Source organism: Orycteropus afer, unplaced genomic scaffold (assembly GCF_000298275.1).
Source record: "Orycteropus afer afer isolate SDZICR_OR568_19922 unplaced genomic scaffold, OryAfe1.0 scaffold00002, whole genome shotgun sequence".
NCBI classification, from domain to species: Eukaryota; Metazoa; Chordata; class Mammalia; order Tubulidentata; family Orycteropodidae; genus Orycteropus; species Orycteropus afer.
In genome coordinates this window covers 35371788-35390740 of record NW_006921589.1, presented here as the reverse complement: position 1 = coordinate 35390740, position 18953 = coordinate 35371788, and the positions used below count along the sequence as shown (strand labels likewise).

At 38.6% G+C, this 18953-nt stretch overlaps 1 protein-coding gene across 1 annotated transcript in view; it reads right to left on the bottom strand.

Moving 5' to 3' along the window:
* The window catches only part of SATB2 (SATB homeobox 2), a 207994-nt gene that overhangs the window by 61140 nt on the left and 127901 nt on the right, over window positions 1-18953 (bottom strand). The window contains exon 7 of the mRNA XM_007935347.2: window positions 18175-18647. Coding sequence (XP_007933538.1) covers window positions 18175-18647 — 473 coding nt within the window. The remainder of the gene's footprint in view (window positions 1-18174; window positions 18648-18953) is intronic.

Here is an 18953-nt window from a genome sequence, read left to right as displayed (position 1 = left end):
ACACTCCAAGGAGGTAATCACCACTCAAAACATATGCAAGACAACTGTACTGTAAGGAACCTATGAGTAGTATGTAGTGCGATAGCTCTGCAATTTGGATGTTTTTGCTCCTTTGATGAGAGAAATCCTAATACTTGGCTGAAGGACATATATAAGCAATGCTAAAAAAAAAAAAAAAAAAAAAAACCTCACTGTCATTGACTCAATTCGACTCACACCGACCCCTCCTTTGGTTTCTGAGGCTGTATCTCTATGGAAATAGACTGCCTAACCTTCCTTCTGAGGAGTGGCTGGTGGGTTTGAACCGCCAGCCTTCTAGTCAGCAGTCAAATGCCTTAGGCACTATGCCACCAGATAAAGGGCTAAAAGAAGCTCTGGTGGCTTAGTGCCTAAGGCATTTGACTGCTAACCAAAAGGTTGGTGGTTCAAAGCCACCAGCCACTATGTGGAAGGAAAACAGGGCAATCTACTTCCATAATGATTTGCCACCTTGGAAACCCAAAGGAGGTCACTATGAGTCCTAATCAACTCAATGGCAGTGAGTTTGGGTTTTGGTTTTAGAGAGGGATAAAGGAACTCAGGTGGTGTGGTGCTTAAGGCATTTGACTGCTAATCAGAAAGTTGGTGGTTCAAACCCACCAGCTGTTCCACAGAAGGAAGATGGAGTATAGGACAATCTACTTCTATAAAGATTTACTGCCTTGGAAACCTAAAGGCGGTCATTATGAGTTGGAATCAATTCGATGGCATTGAGTTTTGGTTTTTGTTTTCTTGGTAGAGAGGGCTAAATAAGTACGGGTATGTGTTTCCCATAGAAATGTCAGGATGGGAATAAGAACATCTGACTAGCAAAATGATTAAGAAACTCCACACCCCTTGCATGCATTTAGAAACAATGAGTGAGGCACTGGTCTTCCAGAAAATGTTACACAATCTAAGTATTGATTCTCTTACTGAAATGAAAAGTTGGTTCTGCCTTAAGCTATCCTATGTTCCACTTCCAATAAGGAACCCAAAATATTCAAAATGAGTAGTTTTCTTTCAAAGATAAAAATCTCCAAATTAATATGTAAAGGAGAAATAGTGAAAACTATTTATATTATTTCCAATTTCCAATAGGAATAAGATACCAAAATTGATATTTTCAGAACCTTCTTTACTGGTGAACCCTACATGAAGAATAATCTTTCAAGAATTTTTTCTTCCTTTCTCCTTCCTTCCTCCCTCCTTCAAAATTAACATTAGTATTTTAATATATCTCAGACTACTAAAATTTTAAGGAGTTTTAGGGTCTACACAGATATATTTTATGATATTTATTATGATTATACTTACGATAACTTAAAGACAAATTTTGTAAGTGTATTCTTTCTCCATGAAATTAACATTATGAGTTGTGTGTTACAGCAAAGATCTTCCATAGAGAATGAGGAAACAATAAAAACTATTGTTCTAATGGACCATAGCTCAAAATATGTTTATTCATTCCTAATCAGTAAGTCATTTAGAAGCAGAATGTGTTTTAATTATTTCTTGTTTGATTTGGTGTGCTTTTTATTTTTCCATTTTGAAACTGTATAGTTTCTTCCTCTGTGTTTTTTACATGTTGAATAACTTATGTGAAATTAATCTATCTCTAAGAAAAATGAAGACAAAGAATCCTTGAAAATGACTGCTGATCAGCATAACTGTTAAAAATGAACAAGACACAATATTTCTCTTGTAAGGGGCTGGTAGAATATACTGCTAACTCTGGCTCATTTGCCTAATTGAAGATAAAGTCTCAAACCAACAAGGTGGCCAGCACCGCCTCCATTTACTGCCCCAGAGAATTAGAACGTTATTCTAAATTATTTACTTAAACTCTCATCCGTGGAGCTTATGGTCCCCAAGCGAATTCTTTTTACCTCAGACATTTTCAATAACAAGCGACTAACTAGTAGCACAAGAGTTCTGATTATCTTGTTGAGATTTTTTCTTTTTTGTTATTTATATGCTTTTTTTTTGATGTAGTCCAAATTACTCATACTCATAAATGTAAAGTGAGTTTATTTAGTTAGTTGAAAAATCATCAGAGGAGAAGAAAATCAACAGCATGACTTACATACACTGCAAATCTCCTTACCTAATTATCAAGATAAGTAAATGTTTATCATATTGAAACTGTCTCAAATAGAACATAAATTAATAATTTATCTTGCATAAATATTTCTAAAGCCCTTGCCACTATGTTGTCTGGCATTTTAATTATCAACCAGCCAGGCACGAGGTGTCACCTGGACATTGCCATTATGCAGCCTCAGATATAAAAATGTGTCATGACACCTGGGCACCAAGAAAAGGTGTACTTTTTCTGAAAATAAAAGTCATGAATATTGAGAATGTATAAATGGATGGAAATTAATAAATTAACCAGGATATTGCTTATTAAACTTTCATATCAGTAATCATATTAAACATATTGCAAGTAGTGAGTAAAGTGGTCATTAAGTATTTTTCTCATCATAGGCAACAGACCCTTCTCAAGGGACAGATTATAACAATTCCCTCCACAGTGTTAGCTGAGGTCATGTAAAGACCAGGAAACATGTTGACGGAAAGGAGTGGAAGGAACATCTACACAGAATGGAAAGACACCCAGAAAAATTACTCTTGGGTTATAAGGCATGAAAAAAAAGAAGGGAGTCAGACAAAGAGAACTTCTAACTGGCCCTTTCCCTAGACTATTAATGGTATTTATTTTACAAGCATCATATTATTTCCAGCATTAGCAAAGAATACATGAGTCTGACAGAACATTCAATGCAGAAATTTAAAGTGCAAAATGAGAAATAACTTAACACAATGTCATTTAGCTTGGTGCTAATTTGTCTCAGACAAAACAAATAATTTTAGTTAAATTTTTTAAAAAATTAAAAATGGATGTACTCATTACTTCAAGTATTTTCAGACATTCATTTGTAACAATCTAAATATCCCTACATTTTTTAAATCTGTACTTTCTATCAATGAGATTTCTCAATTACATTGTTATGGCTTCCATACTTCTTCAACAATGTATATGGTTTGCCATAAATTGTTAGTGTGCACAGTACACACTGATACCAGAAATGTTTAGGAAACATTACCATGACTGGCTTTATAAAACGTACTTCCAAATTTCTGCACTACTCATTGAACCAATGAGAAACTCTATCTTTGATGGGCCAAACCCACTATCCTTTCAGAGTTCAATAACCTGAGTCAGGTTTTAGGAACACTGAGTCCCTCTGAGCTCCCCTGACTATCCTGGGGCTGACAGCAATAGTTAAGGTCATTATTGACTAAATTTTAGCAAATGTCCACTCTTTATGGCTCCCAGACTTTTACTAACTATCAAGGATTGGGTTTTCTCTCCCCTTGATTATCTAGGAAACTCTCAAATTCAATACTGTATGCCTATCTTGCCTTCCACACAGGAGGACTAGGTTCAATTCCAATCAATGCACCTCAGGCATAGCTGCTATCTGTATGTCAGTGGGAGGCTTGCATGTTGCTATGATGCTGAACAGGTTTCAGTGGAGCTTCCAGACTAAAACCAACCAAACTTGCTGCTGTCGAGTCGAATCCAACTCATAGTGACCCCTCCTTGGGTTTCTGAGGCAGTATCAGTATGGAAGTAGATTGCCCAACCTTCCTTTTGAGGAGTGGCTGGTGGGCTTGAACCCTCAGCCTTCTGGTTAGCAGTCAAATGCCTTAGACACTGCACCACCAGAGCTCCTTTCCAGACTAAGACAAACTAGAAAGAAAGATGGGAAACCCTATGGATCACAATGGCCCAATTTGCACCTGAGCATGGGCACAGCACAAGGCTGGGCAGCATTTAGTTCCATTGTGCATGGAGTCACCATTGCTCAGGGCCATCTCCACAGCAGGTTAACCACATTACCAAATGAATGACAGAGTGATTCATTAATTCATTTTATTTTGGTGATTGGCACAAAGCTCAGAGAGGATGGAAAGATGAATAAGAGACAGTTTAAGTTCCCAAGGTATTTAATATCTGATGGGAGGAGGAAGGTATTATGGCAAGAATCTAATAGTACAATGTTAAAGAGGTCAAGTGTCATAATTGTGAGCTAGAACCAGTGCCATCTGGATTCAAAGGAGGGAGAAAATATTTCCAACTGCAAGACTAGTGAAGACTCTTTGGAAGAGGTGGCATTTGACTTGGCTGGGACTTGAAAGACAGAGCTGCATGTAGGAATAATGATGAGACCAAGGGAAAAGGGGAAAAGGATGGGCAGTATTAGAACATTTGAAGAAAAAGAAAGTCAATGCTTGACCCAGAATACAAAGAGAACGTTCTGTTTTCTTTATAAATTTTTTTAAAATAAAGTATAAAAAATTATAAAGTGCTAGAAGACATTTTGAAGCAAAAATACTACAGTCCACACTAATATAATTCTGAACTACTGGAGTATATACAAACTAACCAACAGACATTACCCCCAAAATGAAGTGATATTAGATAATCTGTTCAGCCTTTTTGTCACCTGCAACAAATTAGGCTTTCAATATGCAAAACATCTTCCTTCCAGAAAAACAAATGATCATGATTCCATTTAATTGTAATTTAATGAGGCATAATTTATTTTTTAAAGTGATATACACCAGGTGTGTACTGAGGAAACCAGCCCAGCCAAACCCCAGTGCTTCTCTTTGGAAAAAGTCTCAAATAAGCTGGAGATGGCTTTCATTTCTATAAATTATGTTTCTGTTTGTGGCAGTTTACTTTCAGTGGTCACACATTTATTACAACATATACCTTCAAAGTAACTCAATGAATTAATACTTATGTACTATATAAAGAGAACAGTTTGAAATGTCTTAGGCTCCGATCTGCACAAGGTAAATATTAGAATGTCATATAAACCCCATAGATAGCTCACATGCACTGCTGATTGCTGCGCTAAAAGTAATAGCCTAGTCTTGCCACTTCTTTAGGAACATTTAGACTATTTTAGAGAAAATAAACCCTATCCCCTAATAATGTATCTAAGTTACTAATTTGGTGACTATGAACATATTATGTCGTTGTTGCTGTTATTAGCTGCCATCGAGTTGGCCTCTACTCATGGCAACCCCACACATTACAGTGTAGAACCACTCCATAGTTTTTCTCGCTGTTATCTTTATGCAAGTAGCTCATTAGGCCTTTCTTCAGCTGCTGTGTAAGTTTGAACCACCAATCTTTAGTTTAGCAGCCAACTGCAAACTGCCTGCACCATCCAGGTTCCTTTGAATGAATTATAAAAGGTATTTAATGACAGTCCTCTTCAGAAATAAATTTATATCTCCTTAAATATAATTCAAAAGCACATTTATAGTTTTTAATACAAACAAACGATGCTGTAATCAATCAGCAAGGTTTTAAAAAAAATCATATATCCTTCATTTTACAGATTTAAATCACAGAAGACCAGAGCTGGAATGGGTATCAGTCCTCTACGGGCCAGCCTCCATCTTGCCCTGTGTTACCTGCCTATCACATACTTCACTTGTAATTACTTTGAGCGAAGGCAAAAGAAAGAGATTTTTTTCCAAAGGTGCTCCTTGTGTTACACTACCTCTTTTCGTATGCTTGTTTCTGTTAGTCTTCATTTTCACACCATTCTGAAATGCCTGGTTCCAGCCAAAAACTAGAATCCTCACAAGAAAATCTAGTAATACCAAATTCCTGGCCTAATCACGCAGTGAACTCTGAAATTTCAGCAGTTAATCCAGGGTGAGAGGAAGCAGTGCAAACAGTTACATGGCTGTGTGTTGACATCCTACCATTGGAAAGGGGACCGAGAGAATCCTCTCTCCTAATTCCCAGTCTCATTTCCTTCTCGATGCTCCTGAGAGACATTTTCTCCTCTGATCACAAATATAAAGAGGTTTCCCTGGGTCCTATATTCACAATCTACAGCCCTACTAGGAACCTGCCTGCTGCAATTCATTTGTATAATGCTAAAAATACCCACACACACCACCAGGCCCCCCAGAGCACCACTTAGCCATGAAGCCAGAACACGGAGTCTGATTTGAATAAAAGGTATACAGGGCACAACAATGACAATTTGATTTTTATTATTAAAAATGATGTGTTAAATCCTCACAGAAAATGTTGTTATTGCATTAGTTTAATAAAATCTCTCTTTCATTACAGTATTTCTTTATTAGGAAAGACAGCCTATGCATGTGGCATTTTTGTAGGATGGGGGTGGATAGAACTGAGATCTAAAGGGAATTAATGTACTTTGCAAATATAAATGCATACACAAAAGTAACATTAGCAGACAAATGTTACTGTAGAGATATATTCTGGAAAGCTCTGTGTATGTCTGCACATGTGTGTGTGTGTATATATGTATATATATACACACACACACTCTGTATATATCTAAATATATACATGTTGCACTTAGTGGCTAATTGGGAATATAGGAAAACAGGGCTCTAAGGAGGAACTGTAGATTTTTCATGCTTCTGAGAAGTGAGAGTCATATCTTTGCTAACAACCAACAGCAGGCCCTGTTGTTGTTGTTGTTAAGTACCACTGAGTCATCTCTGACCCACAGCAACCTCTCCTTGGGTATCTGAGGCAGTATCTCTACAGAACTAGATTGCCCAACCTTCCTTCCAGGGAGTGGCTGGTGGGTTTGAACCACCATCCTTCTGGTTAGCAGCCAAGTACCTTAGGCACTACACCACCAGAGCTCCCACAGCAGGCCCTAGTAGGCCACATACTGAAAGCCTGACTCACAGCATACTCAAATTCCTTCCATTCAGCCTATTAAATACAATAAAGATAACTAAAACTGAAATTTGGGGCCATGCAGATAGCCTTTTAGAACAAATATTTCATGTACCCCAAATCAGCAATTTATTAAATGAGACACTTCCCTCGTAGACTCCTTTCTTTCTAGTTTTAAAAAGAAACTTCATTTGTGCCACCTGACACACAAGAATACAATGAGCATATATCACAAAGGGAGTTGGTGCAACAGACTATTCTTCAAACTAAAGCAGTCTAAGCTTCCTTAACTTCAGTACCTACATCCAAGCCACACTTGAGCACGTACTATGGAGGAACTTGGCCAAAAATAGATTCCTCGTGACTTCATTAGTTTTTCCTTACCTAATCTATGCAATGAAGGAGCTGTGGTGGTGCTGTGGTTAAAGCTGCTAATCACAAGTTCAGCAGTTCAAACCCACCAGGCATTCCACAGGAGAAAGATGAGGCAATCTGCTTCCATAAAAATTTATAGCCTTGGAAACCCTATAGGGCAGTTCCACTCCATCCATCACTATTGAGTCAGAATCAACTCTATGGCAGTGGGTGACCTATATAATGATAGATACAAGTAGATAAATTGTTCTATTTCATGTTCCCTTTTAGCTCAGCCCCTCCTAGTCTTTAGAAAGTCTTAGACACTGGAATGGGGTGCTATGCACAGTCTAACACAAAATTTTCTAAACATATCAGCACCCAAAAGCAAACAGAGAACGGAACAGGTTCCCTTTGGAAACATTTTACCGGTGGTGTTCTCAGCTCTGGGCACATACGTGGTTTCTACTAACACCTCACATAACTGGCACCATGACTATTTCATTCACAAGTTTGGGCCACCGTTATTCCTAGTTTCTATGAGTGTTCAGGGAAACAGCTGTTGGCAATCTGCCCAAAAAATTTCCTAGCTTTGGCTACTTTGTCAAAACATTGGCAAAAAATAGTACTTTCCAAAAACAAAACAAACCAAACCAAAAGAATTACATTTTTGGAATATTTATATCTCAGATGTATCAGATGCATTCAGATATAAGAAGTAGAGCTGCCTATTAACATACAAGTTGGCTCTGTCCTGAAATAACTACAAAACATTCTTGTCTCCTGCCAAAATATTTCTGCATTAATTTCAGTCACCTACAGGGTCACAAGCATCTGTTCTTGCACAGCACCTGAGACATAGCACAGTACTTATTACACCACAATCAGAACACAGATGTGGAAAGCTGTTATTCCTCATACCTCCTTTAAGAAGGGACTGGAACTTTCATCTTCCTTTCTATAACAGCAGGAATAATTCAGAATAAAGCAGCTATACGTATGATTTCTGAAGTCAGACTTTTTAGGCTCGAAATTGGGCTCCAGTTGGAAAAAGATTAATTTCTGTATGCTACAGTTTCCTCACCTGTAAAACGGAGACCCCAGGTGATGCAAACCATTCACATTTTTGGCTGCTAGCTAAAAGGCTGGAGGTTCGAGTAGGAGCCTTGGAAGGAAGGCCATATAATCTACTTCCAAAAAAAAAAACCAACCACTGAAAACTCAATGGAGCACAGATCTACTCAGACACAGTGGGGTGGCCATCAGTTAGAATCTACTCAACAGCAACCGGTTTAAATTTGAGATATAATTCTTCTTCCCTCATAGGGTTTCCTAAGGCCTTATAAGAAGAGCTGATGCCTTTGAATTGTGGTGTGGGTGAAGAATACTGAGAATACCATGAACTGCCAGAAGAACAAACAAATCTGCCCTGGAGGAAGGGCAGCCAGAATGCTCCTCAGAAGCGAGAACGGCCAGACTTGGTCTCATGTACTTTGGCCATGTTGTCAGAAGAGACCGGTCCCTGGAGAAGGATACCATGCTTGGTAAAGTGGAGGCTCAGAGAAAAAGGAGAACACCCTCAATGAGATGGACTGACACAGTGATTCTAACTAGGGGCCCAAGCATAGCAAGGAGTGTGAGGATGATGCAGGACTGGACAGTGTTTCCTTCTGTTGTTCATGGGGTCACTATGAGTCAGTGCTGACTTAACAGCAACGAACAACAACAATAAAGAGCTTAGGAACATGCTAAGTATCCAATAAATGTGGCAGTATCTCTACAGAAGTAGATTGCCCCATCTTCCTTCTGTGGAGTGGCTGGTAGATTTGAACCGCCAGCTTTCTGGTTAGCAGTCAAACACCTTAGGCACTATGCCACCAGAGCTCCCATAAAGAGCTTAGGAACATGCTAAGTGTCCAATAAATGATAGTCATCATTATAATGCTTAGCATAGTTTCTGAATGCTTAATACATGCTAATAAATGAATAAATATAGAAGGAAGATGGGGCAATCTACTTCCATAGTGGTACTGCGTCAGAAACCCAAGGAGGAGTCTCTATGAGTCGGGTCCAACTCGACAGCACATAACAACAACAACAACAACATCAAAGTGCAATTCTGATTTTAAATTTGCAATTTTAAATATTCAAGGTATTCTACTTGTATTTTGCTAAAATGTAAGTATTAAAAAAATCTGATAAGTTATATAATGAAATGACCAAATTGCTACTCAGAGATAACACTAAACTATTTGTTTTATACTTCAGAAAAGTAAAAACTATTTTTTAAAAAACAGAACTTTTCTTCCTTAAGTAACTTTGCAGTAATTCAAAATAAGCCTAAATGTGTGCCACTGTTTAAACATGGATCATGATTATTAATGGATCATAAAATTGCTTTATTAAATCACAATAAGCTTTTTTATGATGAAATGGAATTTAATAAATTAGCAAATACCAGAGTGCTTCATACATGGTATGGGCATTATCTCCTGAAGGAATTGCTTTAGAAATACAGATATGAAGGCAAAGGTAGAAATGAGATAGAGCTAGAAATTTACATGTGCGTATGTACATGTGTGTTTACATGTGTTTGCACATGCATGTGTGTGTGTACACCACCTCATGATGTGTGAAAGCATTTCCTACTGCGTGATGCACTCAGAGAAGTTACAAAGCAAATTATTGTGGTAATTTTAGGCACAAAATTTGTAGACAGAATATAAACAATGTTGTAATTTCCAATTGACTACAAATTGATTCAATAATATTTTTCTCACAGCATTTATGCCCTTTAAACTCAAATCTCTTTATTTGAACAAACATGCACTTAACTCTAGTCCACAAGTGGTCATCATTTAATCAACAGCCATAGAAGAAACACTTCTTGTGTATATTTTTCTTCATTATACACCCACTCTTCACTTACAAACATGGTTAGGTTGCAAAGACCAGGTCATTATGTGAAATCAGCATTACGCGAGAGTTGGGGTTCTGGCCTCATCTTTGGTGCCAGTGTTCCCCGCTTCATGTGCCCCTGGGGAATTTCAGGATGCATGTGACATGGCAGACCCCTTCCCTACCATACCTTCCTAATCATTGTGGAGCCTTTTGGAGTCAGGGGTGGTAGTAGTGATTGTCGGGTGTTTTCTACCACTCGTTGGCACCTGGCACCTGCCCTGGGTGGGAACACTGCTTGTCCTCAGACTGCTGCTTCCCACTGCCCACTCTGGGTGGGGACCTCACTTCCTCTATCCCCCTTCCACCCACCCCTCACTGACCTTCCCAGAACTTTTGGGCCCTTGCCTGGCCTCCCCTTGCCCACCTATGACCTTGCATTGTCCTGCTGTCCCCATGCCCTCAATGGATGATCCAAGATGTCACGGACAAATGGGAGGTGTCCTGCAGCCAGTTGGCCGTTGTATCTCGTGCGGCCTGGTTGTCACTGAGGCTTCCAGTATATTATTCAGGGTGGCTTACAGAGGGAGCTACAGGTATGGCCATGGCCCTACATGGGGCTGAGATCATAGGAGGCACTGCCTGATAATTTTCAAAAGTTTTTGTAAGGTAAAATGTCATAACAAGACAGTGAGGAGTAGTGTATTGCTTTAAATAAGCAATGCTGGGAAGTATATAAATAATGGGACCTAAAGCTAGTATTTTCTTATTTTTCTATTATAAAAAATTCTACTTTAATTATAAAACATCACCCAATATTGGGGAGACTGGTTAAGTAGTAAAACAGCAGGCCTTTACCTTAACTGCGAATGTCTCTCCTGAGACTGACTCCCCAGAGGACAAATAAAGTCTTTATTGGGGTTAGAGACCCCTATCTGTGTAAAATGACTTTACCATTTCTCATTAGAAAATGGTGACAAAAGCTTATAAAACCATCAGCAAAAAGGAATTTTGTGTTAGTAAAATAAAGAAATCTTAATTTTATTTAATTATAATTTTCTACAATTATTTTCGGTAACTTTCTTAAAAATTAATTTTAAGGGCTTTTCATAATGGTCAGGGATGAAAGAAATAGAACAGTATTTTATCATATTTATTCCCTTTGATTCTGTGGTTTTTGAGTATGAGTTTTGTGAAGGAGAAAAAAATCTTTACATTTTCTTTTGTACTCAATTTTGTATTTCAGATAGATTTAGAAATAGGAAACACAAACTCACTCTGTCAAGTTGATCCTGACTCACAGTGATCCTATAGGACAGAGTAGAATAGAACTGCCCCTATAGAGCCCCATAGGGCTGTGATCTTTACAAAAGCAGGCTGCCACAGCTTTCTCCCACAGAGCAGCTGATGGGCTCAAACCCCCAACCTTTCAGTTAGCAGACAAGTGCTTAACCATTATGCCACCAGAGCTCCTTTTAGAGATAAGAGGGAGGGTAATATGTGAATGACTGACAGGGGCTGAGTCAATCTTTTCTTTCCTCAAACCACAAAAAATGCCAGCTTCTCCCTTGAGGCTGTTTAGATTAGCCCTTTAACCTAACCATTCCATGTTCTTTTTCACCTAAAAGTGCCTAAAAGGTGCTAATTGATAGCTTCTACATGAGTAGTGAGACTACTATCAAGAGGGCCACCCACAAGCTATCTGTTGGTAGTGACTTTTAGACACTGTTATCCTGGGAGATATTAATATTATTATAATCTTTAAATCTAGGAATTCGAGCCAGTGATTCTGAAATGAAAGATTGCTTATTTTATGAAGCAAGCAGGGCCATCTCTTCCTACTTTATTAATTTAATGTTCTGAAATCAAAAGGGTATATTATTTACTTTGAAACCCAATAAAATGTTCATGCCTGATCTGCAACATTTCATATTTACACTCCTTCTTTCAATGGGTGGACTTCCTTTCTCTCCCGTCTCTCCTTGTCATTTTATAACTAGTTCACTGGACCATGGAGTCCAGACGCCTGGATTTGCATTGTGTTCTGTTACTGTATGGCTTGCTGGGAGCTTTTGTCTCTATTGGACACTGATGGCTGAGACCAGACACCAGCAGGGAAAGAAGTTTAAATCTCTTGGAGGAAAAGTTTTCTAGAAATGCAAACTGAGCACATAATTAAACTGTGTCCGTCTTTGGCTAACAATACACCTAAGTCAAACACAGGAGTTCAGAGAGAAGATTCTCTCCCCCCAATATGACCAGTAACACATTAAAGGTAAATCTCCCAAATATTTTGGTTGCCAAGATTTTCATATTCCTGCAACACACATCTCTTCCTCATTGTGCTACTTACTTCACAATCTAATGTTTAGTAAGTCCTTGGGCATCAACCTAAGTAATATGGGGTGATCATATACTATAAGCCCTGGGTCAATAAAGCATAGATGCAAAATCCAGGTCATCTCACAGAGACATTTCCATTTCCAATCGTTGATTGCCTTTACTACTAATGTTCCCAATTTATCATTCAATCTATTTTTCCAATGCATTGAAAACATTCTCCAATTGCTGAGCAACTTCATAAATTTTAATTGTGATCCTGGCCTTAATTAATTTTCTTTAAATGATGTGGCTTTGGTGAGTAAAGAGCACTTTGGGTTTTTTTGTTTTGTTTTGTTTACAAAGTCTCACTAAAAAGAAAAAAAAAAAAGTAGTCATACAAGAACAAGCTAATTAAGTATGTTCCCAAACGATTTTAAAAATTCTCCCAATCAGCTAAGGGCAGGATGTCCAGCATTCTCAAGGAAGGACTTTGACATAATGTTGTGATGTGTATTTTTCATTGAAGAGGGAGCAAGATACCGAATTGGAGACCTACTGCTACAGAATAATAGCACATTTTTAAAACCATCTGTGCTTCTACTGAAAACACGTTTCCAAGAATTGGCTCAGCAGAGTTACCTGACACACAAAATGAACCTGAAATTTTCTGAGTTATGATATGATCTCCTAGAGGGGGGAAAAAAAGAAAATGAATAACTCTACTACATAAATAATGGGTACGAAAAATGCCTCCTTTTCAAATGACACAAACTTCTTGCTGATTTTACATGTAAAGATGCTTCCTGAACTCTGCTACCAAGGTAAGAGGACAGTGGTGCAGAGAGATGAGGATCACAACTCTTTTCTGGCTAAAGTCTAGCGCTCCCAGTCACATGTGGCAGGACATCCATTCCCATGGTTTTAGCCTAGTTTGGATCAAAGCTTCCTCTTCTTCATTTAACAGATTTGCTCAGATGGAAGGTCTCAGAGGAGAAACAATGTTAGTAAGTGGGGGATTTCTGAAGATATGAATATGTAGGTCATTGGATTCTTAAATAAATTAAAGAATAGCTTATTTATTAAGGAAGACGCATTGTACATATTTTATGAAACCATGCTTGTTACAGGCTAATGGATATCCCACAACTGTTCCTCAGTAATATTAAGTCTTTTTTTAATACTGTCCTAAACCTCTGATTAAATTTTTAAATCTATGAAATGGCAAGTGGCAAAATAATGCTTAAGGTTAGGCTTCCTAATCAAACTGTCAAAATGCAAAGATGTAAACAGTAAATAGTCAAGTAACTTACTTGATGTCCATAGGCCTAGTAGGTGAAAATACATCAAAGCCAAACTAAATTCAGGATACAGAAAAGAATGGCTATGCAAAGAAAAAAAAAAAGAGAGAGAGAGAGAGAGAGATACGATGGAGCATTGCTGCTAATCTTGCTTCCCAAGATTATTACTCACACTTACCATCTGCATCACTGACGGTGCCCTGGAGATGGACAGGGCCAAGGGGCACAGCTACTCTGAAGCTCACAGAGTCACATAAGTCATCATTCAGGCACACAAAGAATGATTTTCACTTAAGTCACATTCGGTGGACCTCACAGAGCCTCAAATCCTAGACTAGTCTGTCCTCCCTCTTTTCCTCTCTCTCTTCCCCCTCCCTCTACATGCAATATCCATGAGTAAATCTGACCAATAGCAGTATCAGGCCACTGAATGATAGAGCTATAGGAGGCCCAAGTTTAAAAAACGAAAATAGTAATAAACATTTTCAAAAGAAAGTATTTCAGTAAAAAAAAAAAAAAAAATCTATACTATTCCCATAATACTCGGAAGGAAGGTTGGGCAACCCTACTTCCATAGTGATACTGCCTCGGAAACCCAAGGAGGGGTCGCTATGAGTCGGGTTTGACTTGACGGCACATAACAACAACACAACATTCCCATAATAACATCTTGCACGTGGTTTATGAAGGAAGTGGGTATAATAGTGAAATGATTGATCCAAACCACAGCCCCATGGCATAACCAAATGCTAATTAGGCCAGCGATGGCATTGACCTAAAATTTGAAATGACAAAAAGATCCTGAGATAAAGATTCCTTTGCAGGTGATTTATCAAGGAAGTGCTTCCAAGGGAAATAGATGAGTGAATAGGGGAAGCAGGAAGTGGGAAGGGGAAGGCCAGGCTAGTCTCAAATTCAGGCTGATCCTGAGATCTTTGGAGTGGAAGTCGTGTCTTAGAGTCACTACTACAGGAGGCAAGTGAGCTAGGTTTCCATCCTACTGCATCCATCAGACATGAACTAGGCATTTCTGGGTGGATGCCATGCTAAGGGCTCCCACAGCCTGAGGGGAATCCTCTGAATAAAAAGCAGAACAAATACAAGCTTTTAGAAGAGAAGGGCTGGGAGGCGGATGGAAATAGAGCACCAAAAAGGTGAAAAGGGAACTAAGGGGATCTGGGGCAGTGCAAGGACTTTCTCTGCCATAACCTTACTTTGCAGTGTTGACCATACCACCTCACCTTGTGACCAAAGATCAAAATGTTTAGAAAAGTATCATGGGATTTCCACAATATTAATGACCTGTCAGAAAACATCTTACTACTTTTACCTTACTATTTTCATGGGGTCCCCTTTGTCACACAGGTCTTCAGAGACATGAAATAAGTCTTTCTTTCAAAAGGCTAATAAAGAAGAAAGTGGTGATACTCAGAATATATTTTATATAAGGTCATCATGGCAAAATAGCCTTCTTCCATTTTCATGGTATGGACAGGACACAGCACTCTGCTATATCCTGCATCTAGAACTACACTAGTCTCATCTCATGCCCATGCAGGAAATCCAATATTTCTGTATTATTAATTATTATCCAATAATTCCAATATTAACAACTGCACCATTCCCTGGAGAAGGATGTCATGCTTGGTAGGGTGGGGGGTCGTGAAAGAGGGGGAGGCCTTCAACAAGACGGATTGACACGGTGGCTACAATGATGGGCTCAAGTATAGCAGGGATTGTGGAGCTGGCGCAGGATCGGGCAGTGCTTCGTTCTGCTGTGCATGTGGTCACTATGAGTTGGAAACGACTCAATGGCACCTAACAACAACTCCAATATGGTGTTGCATGAATCCAGCTACCAGTGTAATACTTCCCAAATATGGAGTTCCCCTTACTCAGAATGTTGTTATTAAACACTGACTGGTCCTGTGCCATACTCAGAATATGCAACTTAATTTCTGTTTTTAGCGAGACAGTCTATATTTATGCTAATAAACTAATAACAATAATATAGGAGGAAATAATAGAAAGAAAGAAAGATGATTGGCAAAAAGATTGCCTATCCCTGACACCAGTAGAAGTCAAGGGAAGACCATGAAAAGTGAGTAGAGAATCACTTTATCAAATAAATACATTTCATGTTTTTAAAAGATATGTTGATTAAAATGAACATACATTAAAACAAATGTATCTCTAATCTCTTAATTATATTACTTTATATCATCATTCAAGTGATATGCTTACAGTACCAATGGATCAGATATACAAATTAATGAATAGCTTTTCTTTGAAGACTTGGCACTTTCAACTGTTATTTATTAAGAATTTGAATTTTTCATCTGAAAGTCTTAAATGTCAAAACCTAGACATGTATATGTTTTTTTCAATTCTAGCTTTATTTATGAGTGTTCTGCATATGATTTTGTTTAATATACACATATCCACATGGATTGATTCTGGGTACAAGTATCAATCATAAAATCCAGAAACAAAAATGGTAGGGTGGCAAAATGTCTCGGGTTGCCTTTTACTGGATTTGGTAATAGAAGAATAACAGAGATCATGAACCTAGTTCTGGAAAATATTCAATGAACTGAGGATATGCTAAAAATTGGTGCAAGAAGACTGAGGTGAACTTTAGGTGTCCATCTAAAATGAGTGGTTAGGATTCTATTTGCTTTGAGAAAAAGAAAAGATTCTTTTCTATAAATTAACAAGTCATTCATGTTATTGTCTATAGTTATTTTTGTCTATTGCTGATAGCTTGGAAACATTAGATTATCCATAGATGTCTGATTCCACATAAAAGAACCTCAACATTTGGAAAATCCAGTGGTTGGTTTCATGGGGCAGAGTACACTGTACTTTCCATTTAACTATGCAGCTGGTGAAACCCAGCTGCCCAGCCTTGCTGTTAGTGACTACAGTACACATATAGCAAAAACAATCTGCCTGCTGACCTCCAGCTGAAGTTCAAACTATGTCATTCTGTCAATACCGTCTACCTTGATTAGGTTGGGCTTTATACACAACAGGTTATGATCCCTGAGGGATGAAAAGCTTTCCCAAATTAAAAGCAGAATTTTAAAAGGAAATACTCATACATTCCTATGCAGTTTCCATTTGATATCCTCAAGGCTGGCCCATGAACTCAAGCTCATGTTGATTGAAAGTGAATGTTTCTTTCTGGGTGTAGCCATCTTACAAATTTAATGGCAGGAGGAAAATAATAAAATGTGTTCCATGCTTCAATTAGACCTTTTATAACTTGGCATTTGAAAGATGGCAGTACCAAAGAAAAATCATTAATCCATAAAAATAGACAAAAAGGATTGTGCAGGAGAAGACAGACCTCCAGGAGTCTGGGGCCTTGGCAGCGCATACCCTCACACCAACAGGGTCTGTTTTTCTCTTGCCTCACTGTGAGTCTCTCATGCTTCATGGTGTTTGGATAAAATGTATACTAAAACCCAAAGTAATACACCCATGCTTTAATTTTATGCTTAGTCAAAGGAGCTGTATATACGACCAGGCAATAAAATGTGGCCTATTCACACCATGAATGATAAAGAACACACACACACAACTGCAAAATGCGGAGCCAAAAGATGCAGCTTTCCAACTTGTGTTGTGAAATACCATGTAACAGACTTGCTCAGAAGGACTAGGGCTTTCATAACTTCAGTCCAGATAACTTTGGATACACAAACGCTACCCAAGTACTTTGAGCCATTAGTAGAAGGTGGTACAGTGATGTTTGGAACATGTGCAGGCCTCTATGAACCTCTGAACTCATTTTCAAATGATATAAACAGACTCTGTCAATAACAGAATGTATAAATTAGGGAAGAGTCAAGGGAACAAGAGATTTCACTCCTCTTGGTGCCCTGCCATACCTAATCTGTCAGCACCAAACCTCAAACAATCCCACTGTATTTCTTCCCAGCTCCAATTCCTGCACTTCCAACTTTGCTGAAGACTATTACCAAACCACAGCGGTCAGTTCCATCACTAGTTCATGCTGTTTGACTTCAGCTGAGGCTCCAAACTGCTTAACAAATCCTCGGATCTTGAACTGACTCCCTATCACATTCAAGCTGTCAACCACTTCTGGCCTTGTTTGAACACAAACTTTGGAAAAAGTAATCTGCCACTCCTGCCACTTCAACACCTTGAATTCTCAACCTCTAATTCTAGGTGTTCTGAGACCCATAAATCTTTTTAAAATACATTTTTAAAAAATTAAGATGTCACCATTCTATTACTGTTTTGTGCCACTGAATTGATTCCAACTCAAAAAGACCCTTGATGACAGAGTAGAATTGCCCCGTAAAGTTTCATAGGCTACAATCTTTAGGGAAGATGACTACAGGTCTTTTCTCCTACAGAGCAGCTGGTTGGTTCGAACAACTGACCTTTTGGTTAGCAGCCAAGCACTTAACCATTGCGTCTCCAGGGCTCCTTATTCTATTCCTACTACATTTTTTAATCATCAATCACAACTTTCAGTGCTAATTGTACCTGTGTGCGGTTGAATGCCACTCTTGCAAAGACAGCTTGGGACACACTGGCCCTCTTCAGCTCATCTCTGACTTGCTGGTAGATATCTGGAGAGACTTCCACAGATGAGTTGGTTGGCTCTGGTTTAACTGCTCGGGGAATGGGTGGATGGTTCAGGAACTGCTGGTTGATGGCTTGAGGATGCTGGTGAGCCAGAAGCCGGCTAACGGCAATCTGTTGGTTTATCAGATGGGCCATGGCTATTTGCTGCCTGACAAGCTGTGGACTGAGCTGGGGAGAAAGAAGACCAGGGCTCATGATGGGCTGTAATGCGGGCACTTGGTTTCGGATTGGAGTACTGTGGTGGATTTGGCTATGAGGAGATTGTTCGTTGGTTTTCCCCAGGGATGCCAGCTGGTTCATATTTGGTAAATGCATTGGACGCTGGCCCAGAACACAGTAATCTGATAGGCTTTCTCGTTCCACTCTTTCCACTGTTAAGAGATAAAAATGATAAGCCATCCATTATTTTAATTGGTATAGATTATTGCTAATATCTGTAGCACTGAATTACTATATCTTCTATATATTAAAGAGTTAAACGTTTCAAAACAAAGTTGGAAGCCCTAGAGTAAAAGTGAGTAAATCCTTCTTGCAAAATAATTCAAGAAAAATTTTCAATAGATTTGAAAGTAAAAATATTTGCTACGTCAATTTTCTTAAGTCCTAGAACTCACTGCTGTCAAGTCTATTCAACTCAAAGTGACCCCTCCTTGGGTTTCTGAGGTGGTATCACTATG